At 46.3% G+C, this 12,652-nt stretch overlaps 1 protein-coding gene across 2 annotated transcripts in view; it reads right to left on the bottom strand.

The window, feature by feature from the left end:
• Window positions 1-12,652, bottom strand: part of DNAAF9 (dynein axonemal assembly factor 9) — a 92,170-nt gene that overhangs the window by 43,578 nt on the left and 35,940 nt on the right. For both annotated transcript variants that reach the window (XM_073002138.2, XM_073002140.2), the window contains exons 7-10: window positions 12,555-12,632; window positions 7,791-7,889; window positions 5,955-6,010; window positions 1,308-1,443 (exon numbers count right to left, since the gene is read on the bottom strand). In XM_073002138.2, coding sequence (XP_072858239.2) covers window positions 1,308-1,443; window positions 5,955-6,010; window positions 7,791-7,889; window positions 12,555-12,632 — 369 coding nt within the window. The remainder of the gene's footprint in view (window positions 1-1,307; window positions 1,444-5,954; window positions 6,011-7,790; window positions 7,890-12,554; window positions 12,633-12,652) is intronic.

Genomic DNA, 12,652 nt, shown 5'->3' with positions numbered 1-12,652 from the left:
AAACAACCCAAGGAGTTTGCTGTCCTCTGAAGATGCCGGCCACAGAGACTGGCGAAACGTTAGGAAGAACCACCTTCAGAACACGGCCAAGAAGCCCGAAAAACCCACAACAAGGAGTTGTCGGTGAGGCAACGAAGCCGTGTAGCAACCAAGAGAAATACTCCAAGGTCAAGCTGTTGTTCTGTGCCATCCTGTCATTTCTGACGGAGGGCAGCCTTGCCAACTAGCAGCCTCCCCAAATGTTCGATCGTTAGCGACCCTGCTCAGGTTCTGCAAAAGGTCGTGGCGTCCTTTATTGGGTCGAACCACCTCATGTTTCGGTCTTCCTCTTTTCCCGCCGCCTTCCTCTTTTCCCAGCACTGCTGTCTTTTCCTGTAAAGTTTGTCATCTCATGATCTGCCCCAAATACACCAGCCTTGATTTAGTCATTGCTAAAAACCCTGCTCAGATTCTGCTGCTCAGAGCAGCAACATGTCTTACATTACAAGAACTGGAGACACCCCCACCCCCACAGCAGGAAAACTGTTCCTGTCTCCTTTTGTGGGTAAAAAATGTAGAGGACAATGAGAGTACAAACACTACAGCTTCAACAATGAGGACTGTGAAGAGGGAAGCATGTCCCTTGTGGTGCGCCTACAGTAAGGCCCCTCTTCATTGGAAACCTCTACGCTCATAGTACTTATGACCTCATTGCTCCTGCCATGCACTCTTATTATAATAGTAGACGATGGTCACGTGCTCTGAATGGATGACTTGGAATAGCATCTAGTGTGGCTGAAAAGGCCAGTTTGAGAGTGACAATCCCTTCCATACTGAAGACAAATGCAATCTGTCCCCTGTCAAGCTCCCTGATTTGGCTGCTTTTGAGACTGCCTCTTTGCCTCGGCGTGCTGGACAAGGGTCTCTTCAAATTGGGAGAGGCCATGCTGCACTGCCTGCTTCCAGGGTGAACGTTCAGAGGTCAAGGTTTCCCATCTGTTGAGGTCTATTCCTAAGGCCTTCAGATCCCGCTTGCAGATGTCCTTGTATCGCAGCTGTGGTCTCCCTCTGGGGAGATTACCCTGCACTCATTCTCCATACAGAAGATCCTTTGGAATCCGACCATCAGCCACTCTCACAACATGCCCGAGCCAATGTAGCCGTCACTGTTTCAGTAAATGTATACATGCTAAAAATTCCAGCTCAATCTAGGACTACTCTATTTGGGACTTTGTCCTGCCAGGTGATGCCAAAAATGTGTCAGAGACAACGCATTATAATGCTATTTAAACAACTGCTTTGCCATACTGTAGCAGGTCAGTACTTACCATGTGCTTGGCAGTGCTCCCACCGAGACCGGTGTTGCGAAGGAGATGTCCTTCAGAGGGGAAGTTGAAGTTGCCAGAGTTCAGGTTCTCCTTGGACGCGTGAGTCCCAAACAACACAAAGGGCTGCCTGCTCGGGCTGATTCCCCCACCCCCCAAAAAACACATACAGTTACCACTTGCTAAAAACTTGGGAGACAGTTCTCTGTAAAAGGTGAACAAGCAATTTTTTAAAAACAGCTACATTAGCTCTACGCTGCATTGCAACACTAAAGAAGGGGAATCGATAAATACTTCATGATCTCGTGTTCCCGTTATTGCCAGCACCAAAATATTATAGGCACAGCGAAAGAAATGTTTAAAAGCCAAGAAATTGCAAGGCTCAGCAAGCACTAAACACAGGTTTTAAAAGATCAAAGATAAACCCAAGCAACATCCATTTCTAAGATTTATTCAACGTATGTATAATTAATGCCATTTGCTCAGTTTGTTTGGAATTTCATGATCACCTCTTAACTGGTTTTGAGGGAGGTTTAAAAGCACACAGATCAGAAATAAGGGGGTGGCCGTATATCTTAATGGCGAAGAATATACAGTGGTGCCTCGCTTAACGAGTGCACCGTTTAACGAAAAATCCGTATAGCGATCCCTCTTTGGGGATCGCTATACGGATCAGCCCCAATCGCCGCACTCGCTTTGCGACGATTGGGGCTCCGGCGGCCATTTTGGAGCCGCCGAACAGCTGATCGGCGGCTCCAAAATGGCCGCCGGATGACCCGAAATGGCCCCTATCAGAGTTTTCGCGCCCTCCCCTTGCTTAGGGAGGTCGCGAAAACGCTGCGGGGGGGCATTTCGGGCCATCCGGCGGCCATTTTGGAGCCGCCGATCAGCTGATCGGCAGCTCCAAAATGGCCGCCGGAGCGAAAACATCGCTGGAGGGGGTAAGTTTAGACACTTATTGGAACGCATTAAACTAAGTTTAATGCGTTCCAATAGGTTTCCCTGCCCCGCACAGCGATGTTTTCGTATAGCGAAGGTTAATCCGGAACGGATTAACCTCGCTATACGGGGCACCACTGTATTCTGCATGTATAAAGCCCCAGGTGTAACCTCAGACACCGCCTAACTGTTTGAGGTCAAAGACGGTAATTTTAGCTTGGAATTCCGCCCCCCCCCCCGGTCATAAATTGTTTGGATCTCTCACGTATGTTGAAAGATGTGTCTATTTGGGGATAATTTAGTGTTTTAATATGTCATTGTGTGCATATGAGAAGCAGTATAGAAATATGTCTTAAAAATTAATAAACAAATGGGGGTGTTTGTGATGGTGATGGGGATCCCAGTTTCACATACTGGCTGAGTGAACTAACCAGAATGAGATCTTGGAATCGTAACCCACATTTCAGTGAAAATATGCAATCAACTTGCAGTAGCTGTAAAAAAAAAAAGAGGAAAATTCCATGTTGGGGATTTTAAAAAGAGAAAGGGGAAAGCATGATGCTTACATTCCAGCCCACAGTGCTTAAACACTCTCTGTGTGGTTTACAAGTTAATTATGGAGGCTCCGCACTGCACGCACACACACACCCCAAAGGAGCTGAGTACTCCTTTCACCGACCTCAGAAGGAGGAAAAGCTAAGTGAACCTTGAGCTGGCTACCTGGCATTGAACCTGGGCTGTGAGCAGAGTTTTGGCCACAGTACTGCAGTTTAACCACTGTGCCACCAGGCTCTTAAGAAGTTAAGGATAACAAAAAATAAAAACAATGATACAGTGGTGCCTCGCATAACGAGCGCACCGTTTAATGACGAATCCGCATAGCGACGCGTTTTTTGCGATTGCTAATGCGATCGCATTGCGATGTTTAGAAAACAGCTGATCGCGGTTCCAAAATGGCCACCGGATCAGCAAAATGGCCGCTCACAGCGTTTCCGCACCCTGCCCTCACTTACTGGGCAACGAAAATGGCGGCCGGATGGGGGAATCATCACTTACCAGTCAGTTTTCCCCCCATAGGAACGCATTAAACTGAGTTTAATGTGTTCCTATGGGGTCCCCCCCGCATAGCGACAAATCCGGATAGCGACGTTAATCCTGGAACAGATTAACATCGCTATGTGGGGCACCACTGCATTATAATGCTTTCATAGACATCTAAGGCAGGGGTGTCAAACTCAAATTCATCGGGGGCCGCATCAGCAGTTTAGTCCCCATCAAAGGGCCGGTCTGGCTCCTCTACGCGGCGTCCGGTTCTGCAAAAGCCTTGGCCCTAGCAAAACAGTAACCTATACTTACCTGCGAGTAAGCTCCATTTGATTCAATGGAATTTACACCTGAGCAGACAGGTACAGAAATGCACTGCAAAACACAGGACCTTCTCTAACTTTTAATTCTCCCTCTGCGTGCAACCAAAAAGTCTTTCCTTTTAATGCTGCTACCAAGGGGAAGAAAGAAAAGAAAAGAAAGAAAGAGAGATAGAGAGAGAGAGAAATAGAAAGATAGAAAGATAGAGAGATATAGAAAGAAAGAAAGAAAGAAAGAAAGAAAGAAAGAAAGAAAGAAAGAAAGAAAGAAAGAAAGAAAGAAAGAAAAAGTGTTTTTTGGGGGAAACGAACCTCATTGAAAGGACAGGAATGTAATTTTATGTTTCTTTGTGTCCTCTCGTTAAAAAAGAAAAGTACTGGAGTGTATCCTGGGTTGCTCCACCCCCCCCCCCCTCTCTCCCTGGAGCCGTTTCCAACCAGCACGTTACAGGCAGCCTGAAGAGGAAACGTTGCTTGGGATCTTTCTGCCTGCTCGAGAAAGATCCTGCTGTTCAGCCTGAAAGGCACCGAGCAATTCTTGCTGGCCTCGTTTCTAATGAAGAGGCGTGGGGTCGAGAGCGGGGGGGGGCAGAGAGAGAGGCGTAACTGTTGTGGCGGCGGGGCTGTGTGTGTGTGTGCAAAACCAAAGTGAGGACAGCAACCCCTTTTTTGGATGCAAAGAGACTGCAGTGGTGGGGCTTGGCACCTAATGGCCGGAGAGAGAGAGGGAGCAAGCGAGGAGAGGAGACCGACTCTCCGCGGCCCCTTTCCAGCTCCCTCCAACCCTTCGGGGGGAACACAAAAGCCTCCTGAAGGGGCGGCTGGACGGCCGCTTCTCTCTCTCATACACACACACACAGGGGGGGCACCTTGAGGGGCCGCGAACTCGCCTTCCCGAAGCCAAGTCAGGGAGGGCGGCTGGCCGGCCGGCGAAGCCCTCCTCCTCCTCCTCCTCACCTCATTCCCTCAGACTCACCGAGAAGGAGCAGGAGCTGAAGCGCCATCGCTGCCGTGGCCATCTCGCTCTCTCTCGCTCTCCACCCTTCCGCGGCCGGCCACCACCTCAAACCCGCCTTCACTCCATGCCCCTCAGGAACCGCCGCCTGACTCCCTGCACCCGGGGCTGCTGCCGGCAGCCACCACACTCCACTCTACTTCACCCCCCACACACACCACACTACACACCCACACCCGGGATGAGGAGGAGCTTCCGGCCGGGAGGAGCATCCCGCTCCCTGCCAGGCAGGCCGGAACCCGCTCCTTTTTACCCGCCCGTCTCCTTAACAGTTAAGGAGGCACGGAGTAAATTCATTTTTAAAAAAAGGGGAGGCTGCAAGGCTGGCGGCGGCTCCGCGGGCCATCAGATGAGGTCTGGCGGGCCGCATTTGGCCCGCGGGCCTTGTGTTTGACACCCCTGATCTAAGGTGTGATAAAATGTGGAATCCTGGGTGCAGATCTAATCAACGCAGCCTCCTTAGGGTGAGAAGGTAAAGGTAAAGGTTCCCCTTGACATTTAGTCCAGTCGTGTCCGACTCTAGGGGGCAGTGCTCATCCCCGTCTCCAAGCCATAGAGCCAGTGTCTGTCGGAAGATAGTTTCCGTGGTCACGTGGCCAGCATGACTAGACATGGAACGCCGTTACCTTCCCACCGTGGTGGTACCTATTTATCTACTTGCATGTTTATATGCTTTCGAACTGCTAGGTTGGCAGGAGCTGGGACATGCGACGGCCACTCACTCCGTTGCGTGGATTCAATCTCACTGACATTGTTAAAATGAACTAGGGCAACCCCACATGCTTAAGGGATTGGAACCGATCAGTGGAGGTGTTGGAAGTCAACTGCCTCCTGGAGTCCCACTTATTCAACAGCCCTACTATCGTACAACTTTACTATACTAAACAACAGGATTATAGCCGTTACATCATCTCCAGTATAGGAGGTGAAAATGCCTCTAAGCTAAAGGGTGCCCGTAGGTTCCCATCATGTTCTAAATTGGGACATGACAAAACAATAACTTCTCATGATTGCCTGAATGCACCCTTCACAAAAAGAATGCTGGATGAAGCCGATCCAGCAGAATGATTCTTATGTCCGGCAAGAAAAACAAAACTCCAGCATCATCTAGAATAACTGCTTTGGTTTTAGCCCTTGCTGGAACTAGAATGAAGCAGTCAGTAGCTTAAAGAAATTCACATTCACTGGATTTTTAGCGCATCAGCGTTATCATTAAAGGCCCACAGTTTTTAGTAATTGCCTGCTCTTTGGATTTTTTTTTTTAAAAACAAGCTGTGTTTCATGCCCAATTTTATACTTCACTGGCTCAGGGCTCTTTAAAAGGAAGAATACCTGTTGTCTGTTATATGGCTGGAGATCATCCCATGACTAAAGTAACTTCGAAAGGGCTAGGGAGGAAAAAAAAGAGAGTATTAAAAAGGCTTAGTAACTACTAAAAATAAATAAAAGATCAAAGATAAACCCAACAGACATCAAAAAGGTGTTGGAGATAGGATCAAAGATTATGCATACAATATACAACTTCTCTGACAATTACCCTTCCCCTTTTGTTATTTATTTATTGAATTTATAACCCGCCCATTTAGTCAACTGGCTACTCTGGGCAGCTACAACAGCTTACTAAATTTAAAGTGCCAAAGTACGGTGGCAATCCATTATACATATACTGTACGTGAGTGTTAAAACTGATGGATTACATTTTCATTGTCCATCTCAGGAATAACCACTGAAACAACTGTATATACAATGCCATTTTATTATTTTATTTTGTATTTGTTTGAAACATTTTTAACCCTGCCTTTCTGCTCCAAGAGGCCTGAAGTGGCTTACATCCTTAAAAGACAATATTTGAGCTAAAAACAGTAAGTATACAAATACTAAAAAGGACCAAACAAATACCACACTAAATAGGGTAAAGACAAAACAAAGCATTTTCCTGGGGAACCTTTGGAAAAGGATTTATTTGACAACCACATCAGCGCCAGCCACAACCAAGGTCAACGATTTGAGGGCTTGCAATGTCATACACATCTGGAGGGCATTGGGTTGTGTCCCCGTGACACACAAAATAATGGGAGGGGGAACCCCTTCCTTAGTTGTGTGCAAGTGTGGTGCGTGTATCCAACTTCTGCAAAAGCAGTAATCATCATTTATATTCTACATGATACACCACTGGTTTAAAAAAGAACAACTAATATTTCCTTACCCAGTCACCTGTTGTTGTTGTTTTTAATGTTTAATTTACTGTACAAAAAACAGGGTGGCAGGCTAGCACAGTGCAGCCTGCCAGTCAGACAGGTGCAGCTCTCTGGGTGTCCAAATGCAACCCCAAGCCAGAAGACACCCCACCCCCGTCCTTTCCCCCGTCATTTATTTTCATGCAATTGCTGGAAAGCACAGAGATAACGGTGTCATTTTGCACTGCCACAAGCTGTTTTCTGGCCAATTATATCATTTCTTCCACTACAGAAAAAGCCATCTGGAGCAGGACACGAGCAATCGATAAAACAAGGACATAATTAGCTAACAACAATGAGAGTAAATGGAGGGGGGGGGAATTTCCCCACCCCAGTTAAAACAAAATGACAAAAAGCATTTTTGAGGGTGGGGGTGTGCAAATGCCTAGGTGGCTTTTCAAGGCCCAGCGGTAGACATCTATAGCCCCTGAACCCCTGGGGAATTGCCCATTTTTGCCACAAGTGAATGGCCCCTCGGCCACCTAGAAGCGTGCCTGAAAGCCAGTCCGATGCTCCAAAATGCCAAACATCACAAAATCTCTGAGAGTCTTCTGAACAGTTGCTCCCCTCCCATGAATGACCTCCGTTCCCAAGTCCTACAGACTGACTTCTGCCTTGGGTCTGGAATCTTATCCACCTGTGACCAACCAGGAATATCTCTCTGTCCATTGACACCGGGGGTGGGTGGGTGGAGGGGGGACACTCCCAAGGCGCTGGAACCAGTGTGTTTCGATACAGATGGGTCCTTCTGTTTTCCTGAATGTGAAGTGACTTCTACAATTCAGTGAAGGGCAAGATAGAAACTGGGTCATTTCCCAGAGTCCCATGCGGCAGAAGCTCCACTCTGCATGCTGATGAGGTGCACAGTGAGCCAGAAGTCGGAAATGGAAAAGCAAATTTCCCTTTCATGTAAAAAAAATAAGTCACATACCTCCCCCGCTTGAGACTCTGACAGCTCCAGGATGAAAGGAATTTCAGTGTCAAAATTGGCAAAGAAGTTGGTCCACTGATGTTCAAAAGTCATCAGATTCTGGAAGAAAGAGACACATCTTTCATCGATCTCGATGTTTTAAGAGGCCGTGTTTGTTCCTGTCAACGCTATACACAACACCGAGAAAAAGTTAACCTTGAAGAAGTAAGATCACGCTCTTACTAAACTGAAAAGTTTAAGATGCACAGTTCAACTTCTGGAAATCTGAACAACAATATAAAGAAAGGTGGAACAGTTTTAAAAGCTCAAACTGCAGAGGAATATTCTTTACAAATGGGTCTACCTCTCCCCTCTCATTTAAAGACAAAAAAACTAACCCTGTTGTTCTGCTTTTTGCAAACTGAAGAAGTAGCTCATAACAAAAAAGGAGGGGAAAGACAGTTGAAAAACACACATATAGCAATGGAACAATAAATACACATTTCAATAATTAGGGAAAAAATCCATTATCATAGAATCATACAATGAAGTTGGAAGGGGCCTCTAAGACTATTGAGTCCAACCCCCTGCTCAGTGCAGGAATCCAGTTCAAAGCAGATCGGACAGAGGGTGGTCCAAGTTTCTTTTGGTGACTCTAGCATTGGAGCACTCAACAGCTGTCAAGGTAAAGGGTTCCGCTGTTGTTGCTCTAACAGTTAGGAACGTTTTCCTGCTATTCAACCAAAATCTCGCTTCCTGTATGTAGCTTGAGCCCATTTTTGCCTGTCCTGCACTCTGAGATGATCGAGAACAGGCAGAAAACAAAAGAACAATGGCTTCCAGTAAAACTAAATGATTGGGCACAAAAAGGCCATTTGAAAAGCCACGTCTTAAATGAGCATCAGAAGCACCAGAGTGTTTTTCTGGGATACCCCCAAGCTTCAGTCAAAGAGGAAAATACACAGCAAAGTCGTAGTGCACTTTCTTCCAGAAGGCATCCCACGGTGGCCTTGTTTCTTTGCTCAGGCAAGAACGTGAACATACAATGATTGTGTTGACGTCCCTACTGTGATCTGGAGTCACATTCTCCATTAGACATCTCCTGGTGACAGGGGATAATGGGCTAGAATGCTGCAGACCCCCTTCAGGGCAGAGATGCCCAGTCATGAACACAAGGTGAACAGACTTAGAGGGCAGCAGTATATGCCCACTTCCTGCTTTCAGAAGGGAAGTTTTCAACTTTACTCTTATTGATCCAGTTCATCATTTCCTACAGAGAGTGGCTAAAAAAACCCCTTTCTTCTCGGAGACTGAAAGCAGAAGTTTTCAATCCAAGAAAAGCATTACATTAGAAATCAGATCCATAGTCAGAGAGAGCAAGAATGGAACCCAGTTAGTTCAAAGCCTTTGGATTTTTGTGGACAAAAAGAATGTTTCACAAAGAGATGAGGTTTCAAGATGGCTTTAGGAACTGTTAAGTCATTTTACCTACAATTTTAAAATTTTGATGCAACAGCTTAAAAAGCACAAGCCTTTCCTTTTTTATTAAAAGGATATTTGTTGTTGTTGTTTAGTCGGTAAGTCATGTCTGACTCCTCGTGACCCCATGGACCAGAGCACGCCAGGCCCTCCCGTCTTCCACTGCCTCCTGGAGTTGGGTCAAATTCATGTTGGTCGCTTCAATGACCCTGTCCAACCATCTCATCCTCTGTTGTTCCTTTCTCCTCTTACCCTTACACTTTCACAACATCAAGGTCTTTTCCAGGGAGTCTTCTCATGAGATAGCCAAAGTATTGGAGTCTCAGCTTCAAGATTTGTCCTTCCAGTGAGCACTGAGGCTTGATTTCTTTGAGAATGGATAGGTTTGTTATCCTTGAAGTCCAGGGGGCTCTCAAGAGCCTCCTCCAGCACCACAATTCAAAAGCATCAATTCTTAGGCAGTCAGCCCTCTTTATGGTCCAGCTCTCAGTTCTGTACATCACTACTAGAAAAGCCATAGCTTTGACTATGTGGACCTTTGTCGGCAGGGTGATGTCTCTGCTTTTTAAGATGCTGTCGAGGTTTGTCATCACTTTCCTCCCAAGAAGCAGATTCTTTTAATTTTGTGGCTGCTATCACCATATGCAGTGATCATGGAGCCCAGGAAAATAAAATATGTCACTACCTCCATAGTTGAAGTTCTTTAAGAACTTGCCATAGTTTGCTGTGGTCCACACAGTCAAAGGCTTTCGCATAGTCAATGAAGCAGAAGTAGATATTTTTCTGGAACTCTCTGGCTTTCTCCATAATCCAGCGCATGTTTTAGCAATTTGATCTCTAGTTCCTCTGCCCCTTCGGAATCCAGCTTGTACTTCTGGGAGTTCTCAGTCCACATACTGCTGAAGCCTGCCTTGGAGGATTTTGAGCACAACCTTGCTAGTGTGTGAAATGAGTGCAATTGTATGGTAGTTGGAGCATTCTTTGGCACTGCCTTTCTTTGGGATTGGGATGTAGACTGATCTTTTCCAATCCTCCGGCCATTGCTGAGTTTTCCAAATTTGCTGGCGTATTGACTGTAGCACCTTAACAGCGCCATCTTTTAAGATTTTAAATAGTTCCACTGGAATGCCATCACCTTCACTGGCCTTGTTGTTAGCCATGCTTTTTAAGGCCGACTTGACTTCACTCTCCAGGATGTCTGGCTCAAGGTCAGCAACCACACTATCTGGGTTGTCTAGGACATCCAGATCTTTCTGGTGTAATTCCTCTGTATTCTTGCTACCTCTTCTTGATGTCTTCTACTTATGTTAGGTCCCTCCCATTTTTGTCCTTTATCATGTCCATCTTTGCACAAAAGTATTATTATTATTAAAAGGCTATTCATAATGCCATCAAATATCCATTAGTCCTAGTACACTGAATTGTTATTTTTCTACTCGACAGAGATTGCATTAACAATTCATTTCACACCCTGCTCTTCATAGTCCCTGTTTTTTAAAAAATCTTTCCTCCATCTACTTTCCACCTCTTTCTCTGACACGCAATACAGAGCCTCCTCCAGTGGCACAGCTACCCAGAACTGCATGGCTGATAAAGAATTCATACAGTTAGGTTTCAGCAAACCAGAAAAAAACATTTGAGGAAGGAACAGGCTCCGGTTTCTTACTGCTACACAATATGTACCTGCTGTTCCTGCACAACTACCTTTCAGGCATGTGTGCCTGCCATAAAGGCATCAAAACCGCTCTGTAGGCACAGGGGTTGGTTCAAAACGAAAAAAAGAGAGAGGCAGCTGTAGAGCAATTCAACCAGCGGCCACCAGGTGTCAGCCTAAGCCCATTTTCCAACCTCATTTAGAACAGCCCTTTATTGCTTTATCATACCTAGATTTACAAAAGCAATTAAAAAAAAAACAACCCACACAGGCCACCACATCCCAGGAAGCAGAAGGGGATAAAGCTGCAACAGAGGGAATCATGCAGATGTGATCCCACCCATCATTTCTCCATAAACTAACATCAAGAATGTTTGCTGAGGTTGCGAGAGAAGGAGTGGGTTTTAGTCACAAATTATGTGTGACTTCCTTCTTTGTGGGTAACGAGAAAGCTTCAAGGGTCACACAGAGCGACTTCAAAGATTATGACAAACCATGGTTTGCCATAGTAGAGAAGAAATGCAAGAAGCTTTTGGGGTCTCTCACACTTTCCTTTTCAATTGACAATAATTTGTTGATTACTCTGAATTCTACAAACTGGTCGGAATCTCCAGTCTGTTTCTCCGAAGCCATTTCAAAAGGTGGGTTATGAAACCGTATGGTTCCAAACCATTAAAAAGAATCGAAGTTTAGGACTTAGGGTTTAACGCTGAACAGGTAAAATTTGGACGCAGAGCGAACGGAAGAGAGAAAAGCTTCCGAAGCTCCTCCTTGCCAACTGGACTAAAGCAGAAGCAAAGTTCCAGGTGCAAAAGTCTAGGGCTACTTCCTGCTACATGAAGTCAACGTTCCCTCTGTTTTTCACCCCCCGCCCCAGGTGGGGCTCCGTCCCTCACGCGCATGACTCCCCCCCCCCCCGAACGGAACCAAAGGGGCTGGAAACACTCGCTGTGGGGGCACAGAGGGGCAGGGACACTGTGTGGAGGGGGACACAGCGGCGCACAGCTTAGAGGGAATGTTGCACACATCCCAAGTTTCTTATGACATGTGAACGGGGCCAGGGCCACCATACAGCATGTGGGGAGGGCTGTGCATTCCATGGAACCATGGTATTCTTGCAAAGCTTCCTGGTGGGAAGTCAAGCTTCGCCACATGCGGACAAAGCTAGCTGGCAGACGTGTTTTATTTCTTATGTATGTTTTTATAATATTGATAGGTAAGCTGCACCGTCCCCGTGGGGCCTGGGAAGAAGGAAACGGTAAACCCTGCTTCTGTGTATTCTCTTCTTGGAAAACCCTCGAAAAGGGTCGCCGTAAGTCAAAACTGAATGGGCAGCACACTATTATTAATTATTATTATTCCGCCGCCACTCCGCCTAACATCCCCGGGTTCTCCGATGATAGGAAATTGGATGACGACTGTTCTAAAGCACTTCACTCAATGATGCTCTGTGGCAAATCATTTTAGTTTGGAGGACGTTTAGAAAAGGAAGCTCGGCCAAGTACAGCATGTGGCGCCATGTGCAATTGTGGCAGGCAGCCCTCCCCTCCCCATCCCGCAACTGCACATATGCCTTTAATCCCACGCTTTCTGGCTTGCTTTCTGCGGGGGGGGGGGATTCCCAGGAGGCAAACACATAACTGCCACATTACCTCATAAAGCAAGTTCTCCAAAGAAACAGGATCCATTTTGCTATAAGCTTTCCACAGATCCACACTGACGTCCATTAACTGCAAGAGAAAGGAAAAGT

Source organism: Pogona vitticeps, chromosome 5, assembly GCF_051106095.1.
Source record: "Pogona vitticeps strain Pit_001003342236 chromosome 5, PviZW2.1, whole genome shotgun sequence".
Taxonomy (NCBI): Eukaryota; Metazoa; Chordata; class Lepidosauria; order Squamata; family Agamidae; genus Pogona; species Pogona vitticeps.
The sequence above is the reverse complement of the archived record's forward strand: the minus strand, read 5'-3'. Positions and strand labels throughout refer to the sequence as shown.